General features: G+C 44.0%; 1 protein-coding gene across 1 annotated transcript in view; it reads left to right on the forward strand.

Annotated features, from left to right (window-relative positions):
* NF1 (neurofibromin 1) overlaps positions 1 to 19,594 on the forward strand; it is a 239,910-nt gene that overhangs the window by 71,223 nt on the left and 149,093 nt on the right. The window contains exons 21-30 of the mRNA XM_081346631.1: positions 1,394 to 1,834; positions 3,170 to 3,309; positions 5,728 to 5,850; positions 6,654 to 6,737; positions 8,101 to 8,217; positions 10,566 to 10,747; positions 10,834 to 11,045; positions 11,917 to 12,078; positions 12,701 to 12,804; positions 14,946 to 15,081. Of these exons, the coding sequence (XP_081202757.1) occupies positions 1,394 to 1,834; positions 3,170 to 3,309; positions 5,728 to 5,850; positions 6,654 to 6,737; positions 8,101 to 8,217; positions 10,566 to 10,747; positions 10,834 to 11,045; positions 11,917 to 12,078; positions 12,701 to 12,804; positions 14,946 to 15,081 (1,701 nt within the window). The remainder of the gene's footprint in view (positions 1 to 1,393; positions 1,835 to 3,169; positions 3,310 to 5,727; positions 5,851 to 6,653; positions 6,738 to 8,100; positions 8,218 to 10,565; positions 10,748 to 10,833; positions 11,046 to 11,916; positions 12,079 to 12,700; positions 12,805 to 14,945; positions 15,082 to 19,594) is intronic.

Here is a 19,594-nt window from a genome sequence, read left to right on the forward strand (position 1 = left end):
TGAGCCAGCCATGCTGAGGAGAAAGAGAAAGATTTCCATGCTGAGCCATGCTGACTCAGGAATTCTGGGAGTTGAAGTCCACGAGTCATAAAAGAGCCAAGGTTGCCTACCCCTGTCATTAATACACACAAATTCAGCAGTGTGCCATTTGCATCTCACCTTTCTTTTTTTTTGAGGTGTCTGTTAGAGTTTATTGTAATATAAAATACAAATGAAAATAAAGATCAGAAGGGAAAGGGAGAGGAATACAAGGAAAAAGGAAAAAAAACACAGTGTCTTCCTTTTGGGTGCAGTAGAATGCAATGTACAGTGACAGTCTCAGCTTTTTGCTTTACATTTCTAATAGGGGTACCAGAAATAACAGCCATTTCTATAACAACAAGATTAATCTAGTCCAGGGGTGTCAAACTCAATTTCATTGAGGGCTGCATCAGCATTGCAGTTGCCCTCAGGGGGCCTGGTGGGTGTGGCCAGGGTGAGTGTGGCCTACTGGGTGGGCGTGGCTAGAGTGCGTATGGCCTACTGGGTGGGTGTGGCCAGCTCTACATGGTTCGCATCAAGGGTGCCTATGGGGGCCTGGGCAGGAGTGGGACAGATCTGAGGGTCTCTGGCAGAAGGAGGGTCTCTGGGCCAGGGCCAAGGCAGTGGGGGCCGTTCCCTCACTGTTTCCAGGATGGCTTTGCGGGCCGCATGAAACCACTTCGCGGGCCGGAACTGGCCTCCGGGCCTTGTGTTTGACATGTCTGATCTAGTCACTGAAACCTAATACATGTAGTCCTTGACTTACGACCACAATTGAGCCCACAATTGTTGCTAAGCGAGACAGCTATGTGAATATTGCCCCATTTTACGACATTTCTCATCATAATTGTTAACTGAATCACTGGAGTTGTTAAGTTAGTGACAGGGTTGTTAGGTGAATCTGGCTTTTCCATTCGTTGTCAGAAGGCGCAAGAGGTGATCAGATGACCCCGGGACACTGCAATTGTCATAAATATGAGTCAGTTGCCAAGTACCTGAATTTTGATCATGTGACCCTGGGGAAGCTGCAAAGGTCATAATGGTGAAAAGCGGTCATAAGTCACTTTTTTCAGTGCCGTTGTAACTTTGAAAGGTCACTAAACGAGCTGTTGTAAGTTGAGGACTACCTGTATCGAAATTCCATTCCCCCCCCCCCCCCCGTTTCGGCCATGAAATCCAGAATTGGTTTCCAAAGTGGGAACACAACTGGCCAAGTTCTTCTCTTTAGTTAAAATCGTTAGCTTCACCCTCTCCACCAACTCCCACCACTTTCTCCCTCCATTGTGAGAATTCACATGCCTTTCCGTTTTTGTGCTTTATAGAATTCTCGTTGCTGACTTCATCCCACCTTGCTGTATGTCACTCTCTGCAGGTTGCTGAAAGCCTTCACAAGACAATAGTCAAGAGGCGGATGTCCCATGTCAGCGGTGGAGGCTCCATAGACCTGTCCGACACAGACTCTTTGCAAGAGTGGATCAACATGACCGGCTTTCTGTGCGCCCTGGGCGGAGTGTGCTTGCAGCATCGCGGCAACACACCCTTTCCATCCTACAGTCCCCCCATGGGCCCTGTGAGTGAGCGGAAAGGCTCCATGATCTCCATGCTGTCGACTGACGGCAACACCGAGACTCCCGTGAGCAAGTTCATGGATCGCTTGTTGTCCCTAATGGTCTGTACCCACGAGAAAGTGGGTCTGCAGATACGGACCAACATTAAGGACCTCGTAGGCCTGGAGCTGAGCCCTGCCCTTTACCCGACGCTTTTCAACAAATTAAAGAATATCATCAGCAAGTTCTTCGACTCGCAAGGGCAGGTAAAAGCTCAGTTTCAGTTAAACTGTCTTGCAAAGCAGCTTACCATACAGACAGCCCTCAACTTAGCAATCATGCATTTAGCGATGTTCAAAGTTACAACAGCACTGCAAAAAGCGATTTACGAACGTTTTTCATGCTTAGGACCATTGCGACGTCCCAACGGTCATGTGATGAAAATTTGGATGCTTGGCAACTGGCATGTATTTATGACGGTTGCACTCTGCTGGGGCTATGTGATCGCCATTTGTAATCTTCCCAGCCGTCTTCTGACAAGGAAAGTAAATGGAGGAAGCCAAATATGCTTAATGACCGCATGATGCACTTAGCAGTTGCAGTAATTCGCTTAGTAGCCGTGGCAAGAAAGGTTGCAAAATGGGGCAAAATTCAATTAACAACTGCTTTGCTTAGCAATGGGATTTGGGGCTCAGTTGTGGTTGTAAGTTGAGGACTACCCATAAGCAGGATTCCTCCTTTCTACCACACTCCTGTATTTAGATGACAAATCAGATTAACTGTTATGGGATAAGGGTGGTGTTCACAAACAAAATAATTCAGAGTCAGATTTGATAACTGGCTGGGTGTCCATATAAGCCATCTTTTTCCCTTGGAGAGAGTGAGTTAAACAAACTGACAAATGCCCTGATTGATTTGTTGATTGGTTGGTTGATTAGTTGGCCAATTCTGGAGATTTCTGTTTGGAAATTAATTTTGGGAAGTAGTTTGTCCTCAGCAGAACTTCTCCAGAAGTACTAGCTAGTTTTTCATCCTCAATATCTAGATAAAAGTTATTTTTGTCTTGCCCTTATTCACTAAGATGCTATCAATCACTTTGTCACAAAGTTGCTTTTTGTTTTGCTTCTCAACCAAGAAGCTTCTTCCGTTTTCTTCAAGGAAAAAAAAAACAAAATCCAGTTGCCTTTTGGAAAAGCACCTTTGGGCCAACCATGAGCTGGATGACTGAGAATTTCCATAGACATCAATCACTTCGTCTTTTTTTCTGTCCAAAGAAGTGTAACACGATGTCTTTTCCATGCTTAGATGATGTAATTGCTCCTTGAAATAGATTTTTTTTTTAAAAAAAGTTATAACTGAAGTTATAGTGTACATTATAGTTAGCATATGTTAACCATTGAGATTTCATGGGATGCCCAAAATATCTTGAAAAATATCTGTGTTCTCAGATGGGGCTTGATAACACATGTGAGCTATCAGAAACTTCTCCAGGGTCTGAAAAAATTGCTGACACACAAAGCAGAAAAGTAGAAGAATTTCAAAGGAAACATGGTGGATATTTTTATTATTTATAACCAAGAGCATGTTTTGCTCCTGCGCAGGTCTTGTTAAATGATACCAATACCCAGTTTGTGGAGCAGACCATCGCGATCATGAAGAACCTGCTTGATAACCACACCGAAGGCAGCTCGGAACACCTTGGACAAGCCAGGATTGAGAGCATGATGCTGAATCTAGTTAGGCAAGTCAGTTCATTCCTCTGTCTCTCCCCCATGGCCTGTGCGCTTGTAGCAAAGCAAGGGTGACCGGTTCTAGACCCAACAATCGCACAGAAGCAAGCTGAATGTGGTTGAATGATGGGACAGTAATTTAGGTAACGAAAGGGCAAGTAGAGCACTCGGCTGAGCAGTGACAGCCAGGTTTCAGGGAAAACACCGGGAAGGCAAGGTCATTCCTGGTAGTGCAATGCTGGCAGTGCCAGTGGAGATTGATGCTTAAGAGTTCTGCATTCAGAGCCTGAAGTCCACAAAGTCCACTCAGAGTCATAGCCAAAAGAGACATGTGGCAGAGCCCTAGAAGAGGGATAGCAATAACACTTGGATTTATATACTGCTTCACAGGGCTTTGCAGCCTTCTCTAAGCAGTTTACAAAGTCAGCCTCTTGCCCCCAACAATCTGGGTCCTCATTTTACTGACCTCGGAAGGATGGAAGGCTGAGTCAAGCTTGAGAATCAAAGTGCCAAAATTGCTGGCAGCCAGGAGTCAGCAGAAGTAGCCACTACACCATCACAGCCTTGGATGAGGCAGCAGTAGAGAAACGAGACTAGTCTTTTATCAGTGTAGGATTCAAACCAGGGAATTCCACCAGCTGGTTCCCAACCCCCAGTCCATGGACTCTTCCCCGGTCCGTGACCTGTTAGGATCCGGGCTGTGCAAGCGGCAGCCGAGCATGTGAAACTCCATTTGTGCACATGCAGAATTAGGTTGCACGCGCAAAACCATCCCTTCCACCTGCCGTCACCGCTGCTGCCGGTCCATGGAGCTGGAAAGGTTGGGGACTGCTGCCCCAGAACACAGGTCCAACAGAGAGTCATGTCCTGGGAGCTGCTCCTCATAAGGCCCAGCTGTGGGCCTGACTCTGTGAGAGGCATTTTCATTGCTTCCTGAATAAAAGATATTTCGCTCTTTGCTTAATGGAATAACAGGATAACAAGAGCTGGAAGGGACCTTGGAGGTCTTCTAGTCCAACCCCCTGCTCAGGCAGGCAACCCTATACCTGGTCAGACAAGCAGTTGTCCGGTCTCTTCTTAGAAACCTCCAGTGTTGCTACTAATCCTGGAACTAGCATCCCAGAATCTGAGCTTATGTTCTCTTAGTCATCATCTCTTTGGTCTGTTTCAGGATGTTGACCTTTTACCAGCTCCGACCGTGTCCCCCCCCCAAATAAGGCCCAGTCTGATATGGTTTTTGCCTCCAAAAGAGGCATAAGGGGAACACGTGCAAGCTGGGATGGTTGGACAGAGTGGGCGGGCGGAGGCAGAAGCACGGGGTGGAGGCAGGCGATCCCAATTGTCTCTTGGCTTGCCCCTGGCCGCACAGCGCATCTCATGATTGTTGCTGCCACCTCCTCCTCTTCCACCTGTCATTTTGGTGGCTGTGTGGGCAGAGCCGCGAAGGGGGCCAGGAGGCTGAAACTTCCAGCCCAGGGACGAGGTAGCGCTGCAGGCCTCCAGAGCTGCTGCCATCGAAACGGTGAATGGGGAGCAGGCAGTGCGAGGCGGCGGTGCAGGACTCAAGCGGCAGGTGGCGGAGGAGGAGGTGATGGCTGCCAGCAGGCAGGTGATCTGCAGAGTGGGGCGGGGTACAGTGGGGACCGAAGAAATGAATGTGGCTAATGCGCAGAGGCAGTGCAAGCTTTTTGCCATCACTCCCCCCTGGCCCCGAAATGTGGAGGGGGACCTGGTGAGGGGATCGAGCCTTCCCCGCCCATCCTCCATTGCATGGCAGTCCGGCTTAGGAGGCAGGTGAAAAGGAAGAGGCAGGCGGGCAGCCAGGTCATTGAATGGGCAGGGGCAGGTCGTCGAGTGGGGAGTGACCTAGCTGCAGGGGCCCTGAGATATGCGGGTGCAGAGGGCGCATGGGGCAGCTCCATCCTGTGCCATCTGCCTCGCCTGACCTCGTGGCGGTGCCACACGACCTCCTGCCCTGTTGCGGCCTTGAACGACGGGATGGAGTGGGCGGGGTCTTAACTAGGGCTTATTTTTGGGGTACGGCTTATATTAGGCGCACATGTAAAAATCAAGCTAGGGCTTATTTTCGGGATAAGTAATACTTTTGGAGAAAACTGGTAAGACTCAGAGCTCATTGGATCATATCCTTCAGCCTGTGATTCAGATTCAGGAGACCATAGAAAAAGGATAGCCAATCAAACTGAGAGAAAGGATAGGCAACTTATAACCAACAGACTACATATGTTTCCCTCAATCTCTTTTGTGGAATTGTAGTCCAACCTAGGTACCAGCATGGGAATGCTGATTTATTAGGAAAAATCCAGTCTTTTCATTCTTGGCCTGTGATGGCTTTGGAGAAGATGCTCAGAGGATGCTGGCAGTTTTCACAAGCTTCATTAATATAAGAGGTCTTATCTCAATTATCACAGATACGTGCGTGTCCTTGGGAATCCAGTGCATGCAATTCAGATCAAAACCAAACTCTGCCAACTTGTGAAGGTAATGATGGAGAGGCGAGATGATCTGTCCTTCTGTCAAGAAATGAAATTCAGGTGAGATTTGATTGAAATTTTTGGAACCTTTATTAAGAACTGTAGTTACGTCTCCAGAATGGCGGTCATCGAAGTGGACCCTGCAAGGTTTGATTTTGGACTAGTGATGGCGAGGGCATGCAAACAAATTTAGTGGGCAGATATTAAATAAACTTAGGAGAGAGAGAAGAAAGTGAAAACAATAGCATTCTTGGAATTTAGGAGAAAGAGGAGCATAAGTCCCAGAAATAACACTGTTAGAGAACATCTTTTAATTCAGGGGTCCTCAAACTTGGCCACTTTAAGACTTGTGGACTTCAACTCCCAGAATTCTGGGAGTTGAAGTCCACAAGTCTTAAAGTTGCCAAGGTTGAGGATCCCTGTTTTAATTAATAAAAATAAAGTCGTCTTCAGATTAAATTAACCTTCTAATAATTTCATAGACTGTTTTATTTCAGTTTTATCATACTCACCTACATCTACAAAATTTTCTACTGACTAACATCTATCTACTAGCCAGTTGCAAGCCTTCTCAGCTTTTTCCTGTTAGCCAAAGTTGGATAGGTAATGCCGCCTTGCTGTTTTATGATATGATATGATATAGCTACCAATACCTTATTTAGCTAGTGGCAGAAAATAGGCATGGTTGATATAAGAGAAAATAATGTACTTGGATTGATTTTTGTGGGAAGGGAGGGAACCAGTGTAAGATTTCCAAGATAGCATTTTATCTAGCATTTGGAAAATGTTCCACATAGTTTCTTTAATTTGGATTTTGTCCATGTTATTTTCCATACATTTTGTTCTGTAATTCTGAACTCTAGGAACAAGATGGTGGAATACTTGACCGACTGGGTTATGGGAACATCCAACCAGGCGACAGATGAGGATGTGAAATGTCTGACAAGGTAAACAGAGTGCTCCGTTAGCTGTGCCACCTACACTAACTATGCACCAAGTTGTTAAAAATAATTTATAGGGTGGTTGATTAATAACAGATGGAAGAGCCTTGGTGGAGCAGTGGGCTAATGCCTCCTTAAGTAACACCAGCTGCCTGCAATTAGTGCAGGTTCGCATCCCACCAGGCTCAAGGTTGACTCAGCCTTCCATCCTTCCGAGGTAGGTAAAATGAGGACCCAGATTGTTGGGGGCAATTAAGCTGACTTTGTAATAATGCCGCTTGGGGTGTGTGTGTGAAAGCCCTAATAAGCAGGCATATACATAGAATGAAGGCTACTGCTAAGCTTGTAAGCCACCCTGAGTCTTCGGAGAAGGGCGGGATATAAATGGAATTAAAATAAAAATAAAAAATAAATAAATTCAGTGGCTTGAGGTAGAATGCTTCAAATGAATGAATGAATGAATGAATGCTTGATAGACAGAATAGAACAGAAAGCATAGCAAGTGCACATTGAGTTCATTGTATCTATGTTTATGAGAGGCAGTCTGGTTTATTTGGACTAGAAGTGGAAGACTGGTTCTAGTCCATCTTCAGCCACAGAGGTTCGATGGATCATTTTGGTCCAGTCATTCTCAGACCAAGAGACCATCTGATATAATGCTAAAAGTGTTGGAGTACAATTGGGGAGATCCTGGTTCTAGTCCTCCTCATCTACAAGATCTTCCTGTGGGGAGAGGGGGTGCTTCAGGCCATTTCTTCTCTCTCAAGAAGCTGTGTAGCGGTTCAGGTGTTGGACCTGGGAAGACCCAGGCTCTCGTCCTCTCTTAGGCATGGAATCCAGCTTGGTGACTTAGGGTCAGTTCCTTCCTCTCAAGACCAAAAACTGGGTAGTGGTGAAGGTGTTGGTTTAGAAAAGCAGAGACTTCACATCCACCCTTAGCTATGAAAGGTCTATAGGTGACACAACGACAATGACGACGACGACGCTGATGCTGGAAGGGACCTTGGAGGTCATCTAGTCTGATTCCCTGCTCAGGCAGGAAACCCTATACCATTTCAGACAAATGATTGCCCAGTCTCTTCTTAAAAGTCTCCAGTGTTTGAGCATTCACAGCTTCTGGAGTCAGGTTGTTTCACTGGTTAATTGTTCTAACTGTCAGAAAATTTCTCCTTAGTTCTAGGTTGCTTCTCTCCTTGATTAGTTTCCACCCGTTGCTTCTTGTCTTGCCTTTAACCAGACCCTACCTCTCAGCTCAAGATGCTCAGTCTTAAGACTGCTGGTTGCTTTGGACTTCATTGTTGCCCATGTGAAAATTGTGTGAAAAATGCACTTTTGATTGATTCATTTCATCCATTGTTTTCCTGTTCAGAGACTTGGACCAGGCAAGCATGGAAGCCGTTGTCGCTCTTCTGGCCGGGCTGCCACTTCAACCAGAAGAAGGAGATGGAGTTGAATTGATGGAAGCTAAATCCCAGCTATTCCTCAAGTAACGGCCTGTTTTTAGCACTTGATAGATTGAAATGGTTGGACTTCTGTTCTGCTTGGGCAATAAGCATTGCCTAGGCATATTTACTTCTATAAAGTTTAATCTGTCAGGAAACCTTGAAGTTAAATAATGCCGTTGCTCATCCTTCTATCATTGAAGGGGAGAGATGGAAGAGCTGTCTAAAGTGGTCTCTATTTCTTGTGCCTTAAATCACACACTTTTTAAAATTTGATGTATGCTTGAATTGATGTAGCAGCACATAATTTAATTTGCTGAATGTCAATTTGAAAAATCATTGCTGTTCCATCCTGAATAGAAGACAGGAAGAGAATCATGCATTAGCTCAGGCAAATCTTTCTAATATTCAGATCAGCTTCGCAGTGAAACAAATGAACATATTCAAACAGTGATTGGAAAGCAGACTGTCAGGAATGCTTTAATTTGATTCCTGTCCCATCCTAGCTTGGGTACCTGGCAAGAGGCTGGAATCTTTGAATTAGTCCTGTTAATTTTTCTCATCAGCCATGTAATATGAAAAAACGATGAAGCACGTAGTAAGCACCCTAAATGGCGAGGGTCCGGGATATCTGAGGGAACACCTGCTGCCAGCATCAAGTTCCCTTCGTCCAGTGCGCTCCCACAGGGAGGGTCTTCTCAGGGTGCCGCCGGTTAAAGATTGCCGGCGGACGACACCCAGGGGTAGGGCCTTCTCAGTGGGCGCGCCTGCCCTTTGGAACCAGCTGCCCGTGGAGCTTAGGACTGCCCCCGACCTCCATTCATTCCGCCGGGACCTGAAGACCTGGCTCTTCGAGCTCTCGGGCCCAGGCTGAGAATTTTTAATTTTAACTGGGGTTTTTATTTTCTCTCAGGGTTTCATTTAATCTTTTTTAATTGTTTTAACTTTTGTATGGATTTTCTTTTAAATACCCTGTAAAGCGCCCTGAGTCCTTTGGGAAAGGGCGGTATATAAATCTAAATAAATAAATAAAATAAGAAAAGTGAAAACACGGGGGGGGGGGAATCAGTAAAGGTAGTTCTTGACATGACCACAATTGGGAATCTAAATGATATGGTTGTTAAATCGCACCCTATTTTCTGAACTTTTTTGCCACTAACATTAAGCAAATCCAACTTTCCCCACTGACTTTGTTGGAAAAGCTCCTTGGGAAGGATGATTATGTGACCTTAGGATGCAGCAGCAGTCATAAAATACACGCCGGTTGCCAAGCGCTCGAATTTGGAACATGGTGCTGGAATGCTGCAACATTAATAGTTGGATAGTCATAAGTCATTTTTTTCAGCACCATTATACTTTCAAGCGGTTGATAAATGAACAGTTGTAAAACAAGAACTATCTGTAAATTTACTTAAAGAATATTTGAAGCCAAGGATTAATGGATTGGGTATTCTTAATGCCATAAAGCCTTGGTGGAGCAGTGGGCTAATGCCTCCTTAAGTAACACCAGCTGCCTGCAATTAGTGCAGGTTCGCATCCCACCAGGCTCAAGATTGACTCAGCCTTCCATCCTTCCGAGGTAGGTAAAATGACGACCCAGATTGTTGGGGGCAATAAGCTGACTTTGTAATAATGCCGCTTGGGGCCCCCCGAAAGCCCTAATAAGCAGGCATATACATAGAATGAAGGCTATTGCTAAGCACATTTGATTTGTGCTTAGATTGTAAGCTGCCCTGAGTCTTCGGAGAAGGGTGGGATATAAATGGGATTAAAATAAAAAATAAATAAAAATAAATATACATAGAATGAAGGCTACTGCTAAGCTTGTAAGCCGCCCTGAGTCTTCGGAGAAGGGCGGGATATAAATGGAATTAAAATAAATAAATAAATAAAAATAAAATAAACTTATACAGTGGGTATATGGTCTACACACCCCATTTTTTTTCGATATGTAAAAAAATTAGACCAAGATAAATAAATTCAGAATTTTTTCCACCCTTGATATATAAAGCTTCGCAATTCAATTGAAAAACAAACTGAAATGTCTATGGAGATTCTCAAATCAGATCATGGTTGTCCCAAAGATTCTTTTTTCAAAAGGCACCTAGACTTTCTTGGTGTTTTCTTTGAAAACATTTCTCTTCTCATCCAGAAAGAACTGAAGGGAAAAAAATAACAATAAAAAACTAGCCTTTATATGTCCACTGTAACAACAGATGTCCTGCAGATGAACTTGGGGAGAAACGTCTGAACACTGAATATGTCATGCAGAAAGGCATCTGTTTTACAGAGAAAATGTTTGAGATTGGGTGAAAGAGACCACTTTTATTGAGAATAAGAAGATCTTCCTGGAGATATGCAAACCTTTTTATATATACATATGCACATTTAGGTACTTCACCCTGTTTATGAACCTCCTTAATGACTGCAGTGAAGTGGAAGATGAGAGTGCACAAACAGGCGGCCGGAAACGCGGGATGTCTCGAAGACTGGCTTCCTTGCGGCACTGCACCGTCCTGGCTATGTCAAACTTGCTCAATGCTAACGTGGATAGCGGCCTTATGCACTCCATAGGTAAAATGGACGAGCTTCTCCTTTATATGGTGGACTTCGGGAAAAGCAAAACTATACCTAAACTCTTTATCTTTCATTGTTGGTAGGTTTAGGATATCACAAAGACCTCCAGACAAGAGCTACCTTTATGGAGGTCCTCACCAAAATTCTGCAACAGGGCACTGAGTTTGACACCCTGGCGGAAACTGTGCTGGCAGATCGGTTTGAAAGATTGGTGGAGTTGGTCACCATGATGGGTGACCAGGGAGAATTGCCCATTGCTATGGCCTTGGCAAATGTGGTGCCTTGTTCCCAGTGGGTAAGATGACTCACACTGTTGGTTGCTCCTTTATGCCTTTGAATTGGTGAATGTTGAGTGCGAGTTACAATTGGGTTATGCACAATGAGGACAGACAAGAGGGAGATCACAACCTATTGTCTGATTTTTTAAAGAGGTCTACACACCAGCGACAGAGGCTTTTTGTTTCATAATAAGTTAACAAAAGGAATATCTACAAGTTCATATTTTAAGAGACAGATTTTAAAAAAAAAACTTGACCTGAGCGGATATAGTTGAACTCATTCTGAAATGAGCATGTGATCAAAGCTACCTGTTTTCGTTATAGATAGTCCTTGACTTGCAACTGTAATTGACCCCAGAATTATGGTGGTTAACTTGTGGGATTTGTTAATTAAGTCGCTGCATTAACTGCATCCAATTTTATGATATATATATTTTTTGCGGCAGTTATTAAGTGAACTCCATGGTTGTTAAGCAAACGCCTTAAGTTTACAGGAAATGCTGTAAACTTGCAAAAAACACTGAAAATGCTGATCATGTGATTGCGGAATACTGCAAATGGCCATAAATGCAAGTTGGTTACCAAGCACTCAAAATGGGATTACATGACTGCAGGGTGTGTGTGTGTGTGTGTGTGTGTGTGTGTCTGGCCATCAGAACTTTGAAAACAGGTAATAAGGTCTGGACAGGGCTGTCGGAACCTTGAATGTTGCTAAGCGAATGGTCATCAAACAAGGACTACCTGTATTCTAACTGTAAGTCCAATCTTGTTAACTCTGTTGGCTTGTAGTTTTGAATGCTGCACAAACCCAACCAACAGTGGCTTATTCAACAAATCAAGAACAAAATTTAATTTAATCTCTTTCTGTTTGTCTTCTCTTTTTTGAAGGATGAACTAGCTCGTGTCCTCGTCACCCTTTTTGACTCCAGGCACTTGCTTTACCAGCTGCTCTGGAACATGTTTTCTAAAGAAGTGGAGCTGGCTGACTCCATGCAAACTCTTTTCAGGGGAAATAGTCTGGCTAGCAAAATAATGACTTTCTGCTTTAAGGTACGTTTGCTATTCAGATCTGGTTGATGTGCAGAGAGATTTGGGGCAAAAGGCAAAGCAAACCAGATGAACTTGAAAAAATTGGCATTCCCTGTTAAAATACAGGTTTGAAGTTGTATCAAAATCACAGTAAAAATGATTCTGTATGCTGATTTTACACTAATACACAGAATTCCCAGCACAGCAGTTATTAAGGATGCAGGCAGACTTTTTAAAAATCCATTTTAGCACAACACGTTATTTTTTTAATGTCTAAACGACAGCTGTCAATAATTTTTGCTGCAGCAGTTTCACATTTTGGATTGCCCATGGATCTTGTGTTTCAGGGTATCCCCTTCCTCTTTGTTCTCAGCTCTGCTTGCTGGATCTCCCAATCAGCCTCTTTTCCTTATGTGCCAGTAGGAAAACTACGTTGTTGAAAACTTGCATAGGGAAAAGACTCCCAAAAGAGAGATTGGTTCAGGCGGGTGACCAAGCATGCTAACTCCAAGCAAATATGTATAAAAGCATGAAAAGAAACAAAATGGTCAGACAGTAAGAAGCTAAAGGTGGGAACAAGCATACACTTTTTTTTTTCTTGGATGAAACCAATTTGAACAGGGGGGTAAACTGTCTCATGCAGGTGTACGGTGCAACCTATCTACAGAAGCTTTTGGAGCCTTTATTAAGAACTATAATTACATCCCCAGAATGGCAGCCTGTGAGCTTCGAAGTGGACCCTACAAGGTTTGATTTTGGAATAGTAATGGGGAGGGCACGCAAAGGGAGAATGAGGGAGAGGTTTCTACTCTTTCTTCTTATTTTTCCTCCTTTTTTTTGCTTTTCTTCCTGGTTTTGAAATTTGCATCATAAGGGTCTTATCTCTGGATCTTTATTGAAAAGAGGCAAGATGTGAGCTGCTTTGCAAGATCACTTTTTCTAACACTTTTCTGCCTAGCAAAACAACCAGGTCTTAAGGATTTTCTAAAAGGCCAACAGGATTGTCTTATAGGATTATTGTGGGGAAAAATAAGGAGGTAGCAGAAGAACACTCTTATCATAACGTTTCTCAAGCTTAACAACCTTAAGATGTATGGACTTCAACTCCCAGAATATCTGAGCCGGCATGTCCGGCCGGGGTATTCTGGGAGTTGGAAGTCCATACGTCTTAAAGTCATTAAGATTGAGAAACAGTGGTCTGGATCAGTGTTTTTCGACCTTGGCAACTTTGAGATGTGTGGGGACTTCTGCTTTCAGAACGCTGGTTGCGGAATTCTGGGAGCTGAGGTCCACACATCTTAAAGGTGCCAAGTTTGACAAAGGCTGATTTAGATTACATTCTCTAATCAATACCTGGAGCATGCCTTGCTTTTATGTGATGGGATGGGTAGAAACAGTTGGAGAAAAGCAGCCTCTTTCTTGGAATAGTGGGTAATACACCAATCCCTTTACTGTCATGGTTGAATTTTTTGCTACCTAGTTTAGATATGTTCATTTTGGAGTGTTGCAGGCTATGAGATACCGAAGTGAAATTACTCTTGCTAAGGACTCATGTATTTTTTTTCCTATTAGATGCATATTCTGTTTTTCAGCCAAGACTGGTTCTCAGAGCAGTTTTATAGCTGAGAGTGAGAGGGGCAGTACCCAAATTTGATCAGTAAATAATAAAAATGCAGGCATATAATTACAAATATACAATATAATCAGGAGTAAATTTTAATATTTGCAATTAAGTGCTTTTTCCCCCCTCCTGGACATAGGCAGATAGCAATAAAGTTCAAAAGCCAACTTTTTTCACTCGCTGGGAAAATAGTTACAGGTAGGCGTGGATGATTACAAATAGCTAATGGTGAAATCTCAGTCATCTAATATTCAATGATACAGTTGGAATCTTGAATGTAGCCTTGTGGCCTCTGGACCCGCTGGAAATCCTGCAAGAGGTCCTTATTTATTTATTTTATTTAGAAAATGTGTGTTGCTGCCTACTTGCACATGGTGACTCAAGGTGGCTTCCATCAATAAAAAAACACCCTATAAAAATAAAATAACAAGAGGAAAAATAAAATAATATAATAACCCCACCCCTATCCCAGCGGCAACACACATTAAACTAGCCATTTGTTGGGCTCTATCCCGCTCTGGGTTCCCCAGGCCCACTGGCAGAACCAGGCTAATCTCTGAGGGAATGATGTTCCAGAGAGAGGGAGCCACCACAGAGAAGGCCCTTCTTTTGGGTCCCGCCAGATGCATTTCCTTAGGGAACCAGAACCACAACATTCCTTGCCTCCCTGCTCTAGTGGGTCAGGTAGATGTGACCGGCAAGAAAGGGTCCCTCAGATAACCTGGTCCCAAGCCATGAAGGGCTTTAAAGGTAACAACCAGCACCTTGAATCGCACCCGGAAGCAAATTGGCAACCAATACAGCTCCCTCAGGAGAGGTGTCACATGTTCACATACCAAGGTCTCCACAAAACCATGCGGTCTGAGAGCAGAGATGACTTGCGTGAGAGGCCTTGTTTGTCTGGGTGTGTGTTTGTGTGTCGGGTCTCTGTGTGTCTGTGTGACACCAGCAGAGTCTTAAGTAGGCATTTTCTGAATGTTTGACATGCCAAGCTCAAAACGTTCACCATCTCTTGATGTAGACAGTTACTGTCCAATGTGTTGGAATTCAGCAGCCTGGTAATTCTGTTAATTTCTACCCTAATTCACTTGGAAATTTCCAAGTTGGGAAAGGCTGCCTTCCTTCTTGGTTGGTAACGCTAAGCAGGAGAGAACCATACATACATAGCTGCAGCGTGGATCCTGCAAAAGAAGCCACACACCCGACCCATTTTTTTTTAAACTGAAGCTGGGGAGTTTGGGAAAGCTTTCACAGGCCTGTCTTACAGGTTGGAATCCAGTGAAAGCCTCGATAGTAACCAGCGGAGCCTTCTTCAGATGACCGAGAAGTTCTTCCATGCCATTATCAACTCTTCCACCGAGTTCCCACCACAGCTTCGGAGTGTTTGCCACTGTCTCTATCAGGTATGAAAACAGTCTGCCAGTGTTACTGCGTTGAAAAGTGGGGAAAGACTAAGGCACCGTACAATTACCTTTAGAATAAACAGGAGACAGTGAAATTTAGGAAGCCTATCCAAGTGGGCAAGATCCAATCTGAGTCGGTCACTAGGATCAGAGGTTTTGTCTTCCGAGCTTTCGGACACACACTGGAGCCCATCCTTAAGGAACCTCTCTTTGTGTGCTCTGGGCTGTTTTCTGTGTGGTGAAGTTCCCTGAGGGTGGGCTCCAGCTTGTGTCCGAAAGCTCGGAAGACGAAACCTCTGGTCCAGTGACTCACCCAGTGACCGGATCCTGCAATATTATCCTGGCACATGCAGATTCGCCTATCCAGGACTGCCTGGAGAACAGGCAGCTGGCTCAAGGAAAAGCCTATTCATTGCTCATCGTTCTTTTGCTTTGCTTTTAAAATAATAATAATAATTAAAAAATCCAGGCATAACGTCACCTGCGACTGTCCACTTAGCCCTGAACATCCCCAGATATCAGCCAATGTAAATCCCCACAATATTGCCCAAAGCATCAATGGAAATTGTAATTGAGGCCTGGAACGCCACAGATCAGCTACCCCTTGTTTGATCTATGCTAGAATGTTAGTGATGTCGGTTGTGTTCCCTCTTCTTACCTACTGTCATGTTTTGAGACCTAATGAGTCAAATTTATGGCTTCCTGCGGAGAGACGTTGGAACCTAATCTGACAATGGAGCCCATTTTGTTTTCTGGTGTAATTCCCACTCTTTCCAAACCTCAAGAAGCAAAGATTCCCCTTCACGGTGCTCTGATTTGGGGTGTATTCGGAAAATAGACCGTTGCCCACTTCTTAAATGTTTCTGAAATAAGGACAGACCTTCCGACTCTGACCTTTGGAAGACGGAGGGATGAGACTTTTCCTAAGCTGTGCTGATTTTCCAGGATGCTTAGAAAGCAAGAAGAACTTGTGTAGAGCAGGGCTTTTCAACCTTTTCACCCATTGTACCACTTTTAGGATATGGCAACATCCGAGTACCACCAGTTGCCTAGCAAGGTGACAAAAACCTGATGACTACAAAAAAAAAAAGGAAAAAAGTGATGAAGTACAGGTAGTCCTCAACTTACAACAGTTCGCTTAGTGACTGTTTGAATTTACAGTGGCACTGAAAAAAGTGCCCCCCAAGCCACAGCCGAGCAAGACACCTGCCTGCCTGCCCGGCGGCGCTCTTCCTCCTGTCTGAGGTTTTCATTGTTGTGAGCATTTCTGTTGAGGATTGGCAGCGGGGGTGGGGTGGGGGGGTGTTTGATTTTTATTCCTCCCCTCCCTCTGCTGGGTGGTTGCAGCAGGTTTGGGTCACTTCACATGACCCTGGGACACTGTGACCGTCATAAATATGAATCAGTTGCCAAGCATCTGAATGTAAATCACAAGACCCTGGAGATGCTGCAACATTCCAGCTGATCGGCGCTTCTTCTGGGCTCAGCAGAACCGCCAGGATCAGCGCCAAGCTCCAGCTGGAGCCTGGTGCTGATCCTGGCACTTCTGCTGAGCCCTGACAGCCCTGCAGCTCCAGACATCTCTCGCTCAGGCTTGTGCGGTGCTGCCACCGATTCAGCTCATTCTCCTCTCCTGCTACCACTTCTCTAGGATGATTGCGTACCCCCTGCCAGGTGCCAATGTACCACAGGTGGTACCTGTACCACTGGTTGAAAAGCCCTGGTGTAGATTTTGGTGTGTGTCATATATATCAGCAGCGATTTCCTTTTCCAGATCAGTGTCTCTTCCAGGCATTGCACAATCTCCCATATATTCACAAAATAAACTATTCTCACTGTCTTTCCGAATATCTGGGATCCAGAACTGCAGGGAAGATGTTCACTCCTTGAAGAATCACTTGGAACTCATCCTTTTGCACAGAGAGGGATGTGGCTAGCACATAATTGGCAGGGTGTAAACTCCTGGGGACAAGTAACCTTTTATATACCCGGAGGCTGCTTGGGATGAGAAGTGCACTAGTCATTTTCCCCACAGGTTTGTAGTCAAACTCAAGGTAAAGATTTCTGCTGTCCAGTCATGTCTGATTCTTAAGGGGGTGATGCCCATCTCCGCTTCTTAGCCGAGGGAGCCAGCGTTGTCCAAAAGACACTTCTGTGGTCGTGCGGTCCATATGGCTATATGCCAGAAGCACACAGAACACTGTTACGTTCCCACTGAAGTGGTACCTGTTTATCTATTCGCATTTGCATGCTTTTGAACTGCTAGGTGGGCAGGAGCGGTGAGTTGCGGGAGCTCATCCTGTCACCCAGCGCTTGGGTCTTGAACCCCGGGCTGTCACTTTCCAGCTGACAAGCTCAGCATCTTTAACCACAGAGCCATTGTGCCCCTTTGAGGTCAAACTGTTTGTGTGCTTTAAGACAGGACTATTAGGTTAATACAAACTGGAGAGTGGAATGCAGCTAAATTATATCTGCCCTTTTTGTAAAAAACAAACAAACACGCAGTTGAAAAATGGCAAATCAGTGTCAAGCTTGGCAGTGTAATCTTGGCAGGCTCCAGGAGTCAAGAGTGGAGGGGGGGCACATTCAATTTTTTTTGGCCCAAACTTTGTAAAAAAAAAAAAAGTCCCCAATTTAAAATTGAATAACGGTTTTGTCCTATGGCCTTTTTGGCATTTCAAAATAGCAGTAGTAATTTTTTCTGTAGTTTTTGCTATGCTCAGTTGGTTTGGTTTTTGCTTTCCAGCAAGAAAATTCCCTGTTTGATTGTCAACTGGTCACTTTATTAGAGTCACCAAAGTGGAATGGATCCTGGGTTGTATTTGGGATGTGTCAAATGTAACCTGTGTGCTAAGGTGGACTGCAAAGTACAGATTTGGAACAAACGTTCTTCATTTCATCATTTTGTCTCATGCTTGGGGTAAAAATGGTCCATTTTAGCCAAAAAATGGCACATTGTTCTGTTTAGTTCTGTTTACGTCTTGGAACAAAATGGCTCTCTTTGTTTGTTTAGTTTTGTGTACTGAAGGTTTTGTGCACTACAGAAGCTCCTGTACTAGATGCGGGAGTTCCTGTGTTTGTTCCTCCCAGAAGTTTTATATGTCTGAAACAGAAATAGTATGCTCAGGGGAATCATAGGATAATGGGATTATTCTATCCAAGTAGGACATGGCATAATTGAACATTTCTCTTCATAAAAACGGAAGGTCTAATAGCAGGCTTTCTTTCTTTCTTTTAAAAAAAACTGTTAAATTTCAACAAAAAGATAAAATACAAAGAAATTGAAAAATAGGAATTAGAAAAGCTCAGAAAAAGCAAAATTAAAAGTGCAGAAAAAGGGGAATAGAAGAAGAACAACTTCCTGTTTTCTTTGGTACAGATACAGATATAAACTACATTAACTTCTTAATCTAAAATCGACCACAATACACAATATTTTTATCATCCCTAAACAGTTCTGATCATCAGATCCCAAAATTACACTTTCAATTTCTTTCAGTGCCATGCAAAAAAAAAGTTCCAAAAATAATTTCCAGTGTAGACAAAGTCTTTTCTTCAATCAAGCCAGTCAGTTTTGTCATCTCAGCCCATTCCATTCATTTCACCATCCATTCTTCCATTGTAGGAGTTTGTAGGGCTTTCTATCTCTGTGCGTACCAAAGTCTCACTGCTGTTGTCATATATAAAAACACAGTCCTGTGGTTTCTTTTTTTGAACTACAGCTTTTCTGTGCAGCTGGGTATGATGTTTTCGATTCAGAAGCAGAGAGTTAAAAACAGATGGGCTCTGCCTTTCATTCAGAAAGAGGGCAGCAGTGGATGGTGTCATTTGATTCTTCTGAACACAGTAATCCGGTGCTGAAAAGAAAAGAATGAGGCATGATATGCCTGGATATTAAACATTGTCACCTCTTTTTTCCCCTGTCTCTACCCCACCTACCCTGGGTGTAGTTTTATGTCATTCCAGACAGTGGCCTCTACCGTGAAGTGGCATATGTAGATGTAGGACAGGGGTGGGGTGGGGTGGGGTGGGGAGGGGAACGAGGGTCCTCTTATGACTAATGATGCAACTACAAGTAGTCCTCAACTTACTACTACAATTGAGCCCAAAATTTTTGTGGCTCAGCGAGACTGTGTTAAGTGAATTTTGCCCCATTTTGTGACCTTTCTTGTCCCAGTTAAGTAAATCACTGCAGTTCTTAAGTTAGTAACATGGTTGTTAAGTGAATCTGGCTCCCCCATCGGCTTAGCTTGTCAGAAGGTCACCCAAGATGATCACACGGTCCCTGGACAGTGCAGTCGTCACAAATATGAGTCAATTGCCAAGCGTGTGAATTTTGATCGCTTGGCCATCATGGGGATGCTGCAGCGATCCCAAGTTTGAAAAACGATCATAAGCCACTTTTTCCCCCAGTCCTGTTGTAACTTCAAACAGTCACTAAACTGTTGTAAGTCAAGGACTACTAGTAATTGCTTTAGTTTGGCAAGATATTTCTCTATAGATGAGGAAAAAC

Source organism: Vipera berus (genome assembly GCF_964194415.1).
Source record: "Vipera berus genome assembly, chromosome: 1".
Classification (NCBI taxonomy): domain Eukaryota; kingdom Metazoa; phylum Chordata; class Lepidosauria; order Squamata; family Viperidae; genus Vipera; species Vipera berus.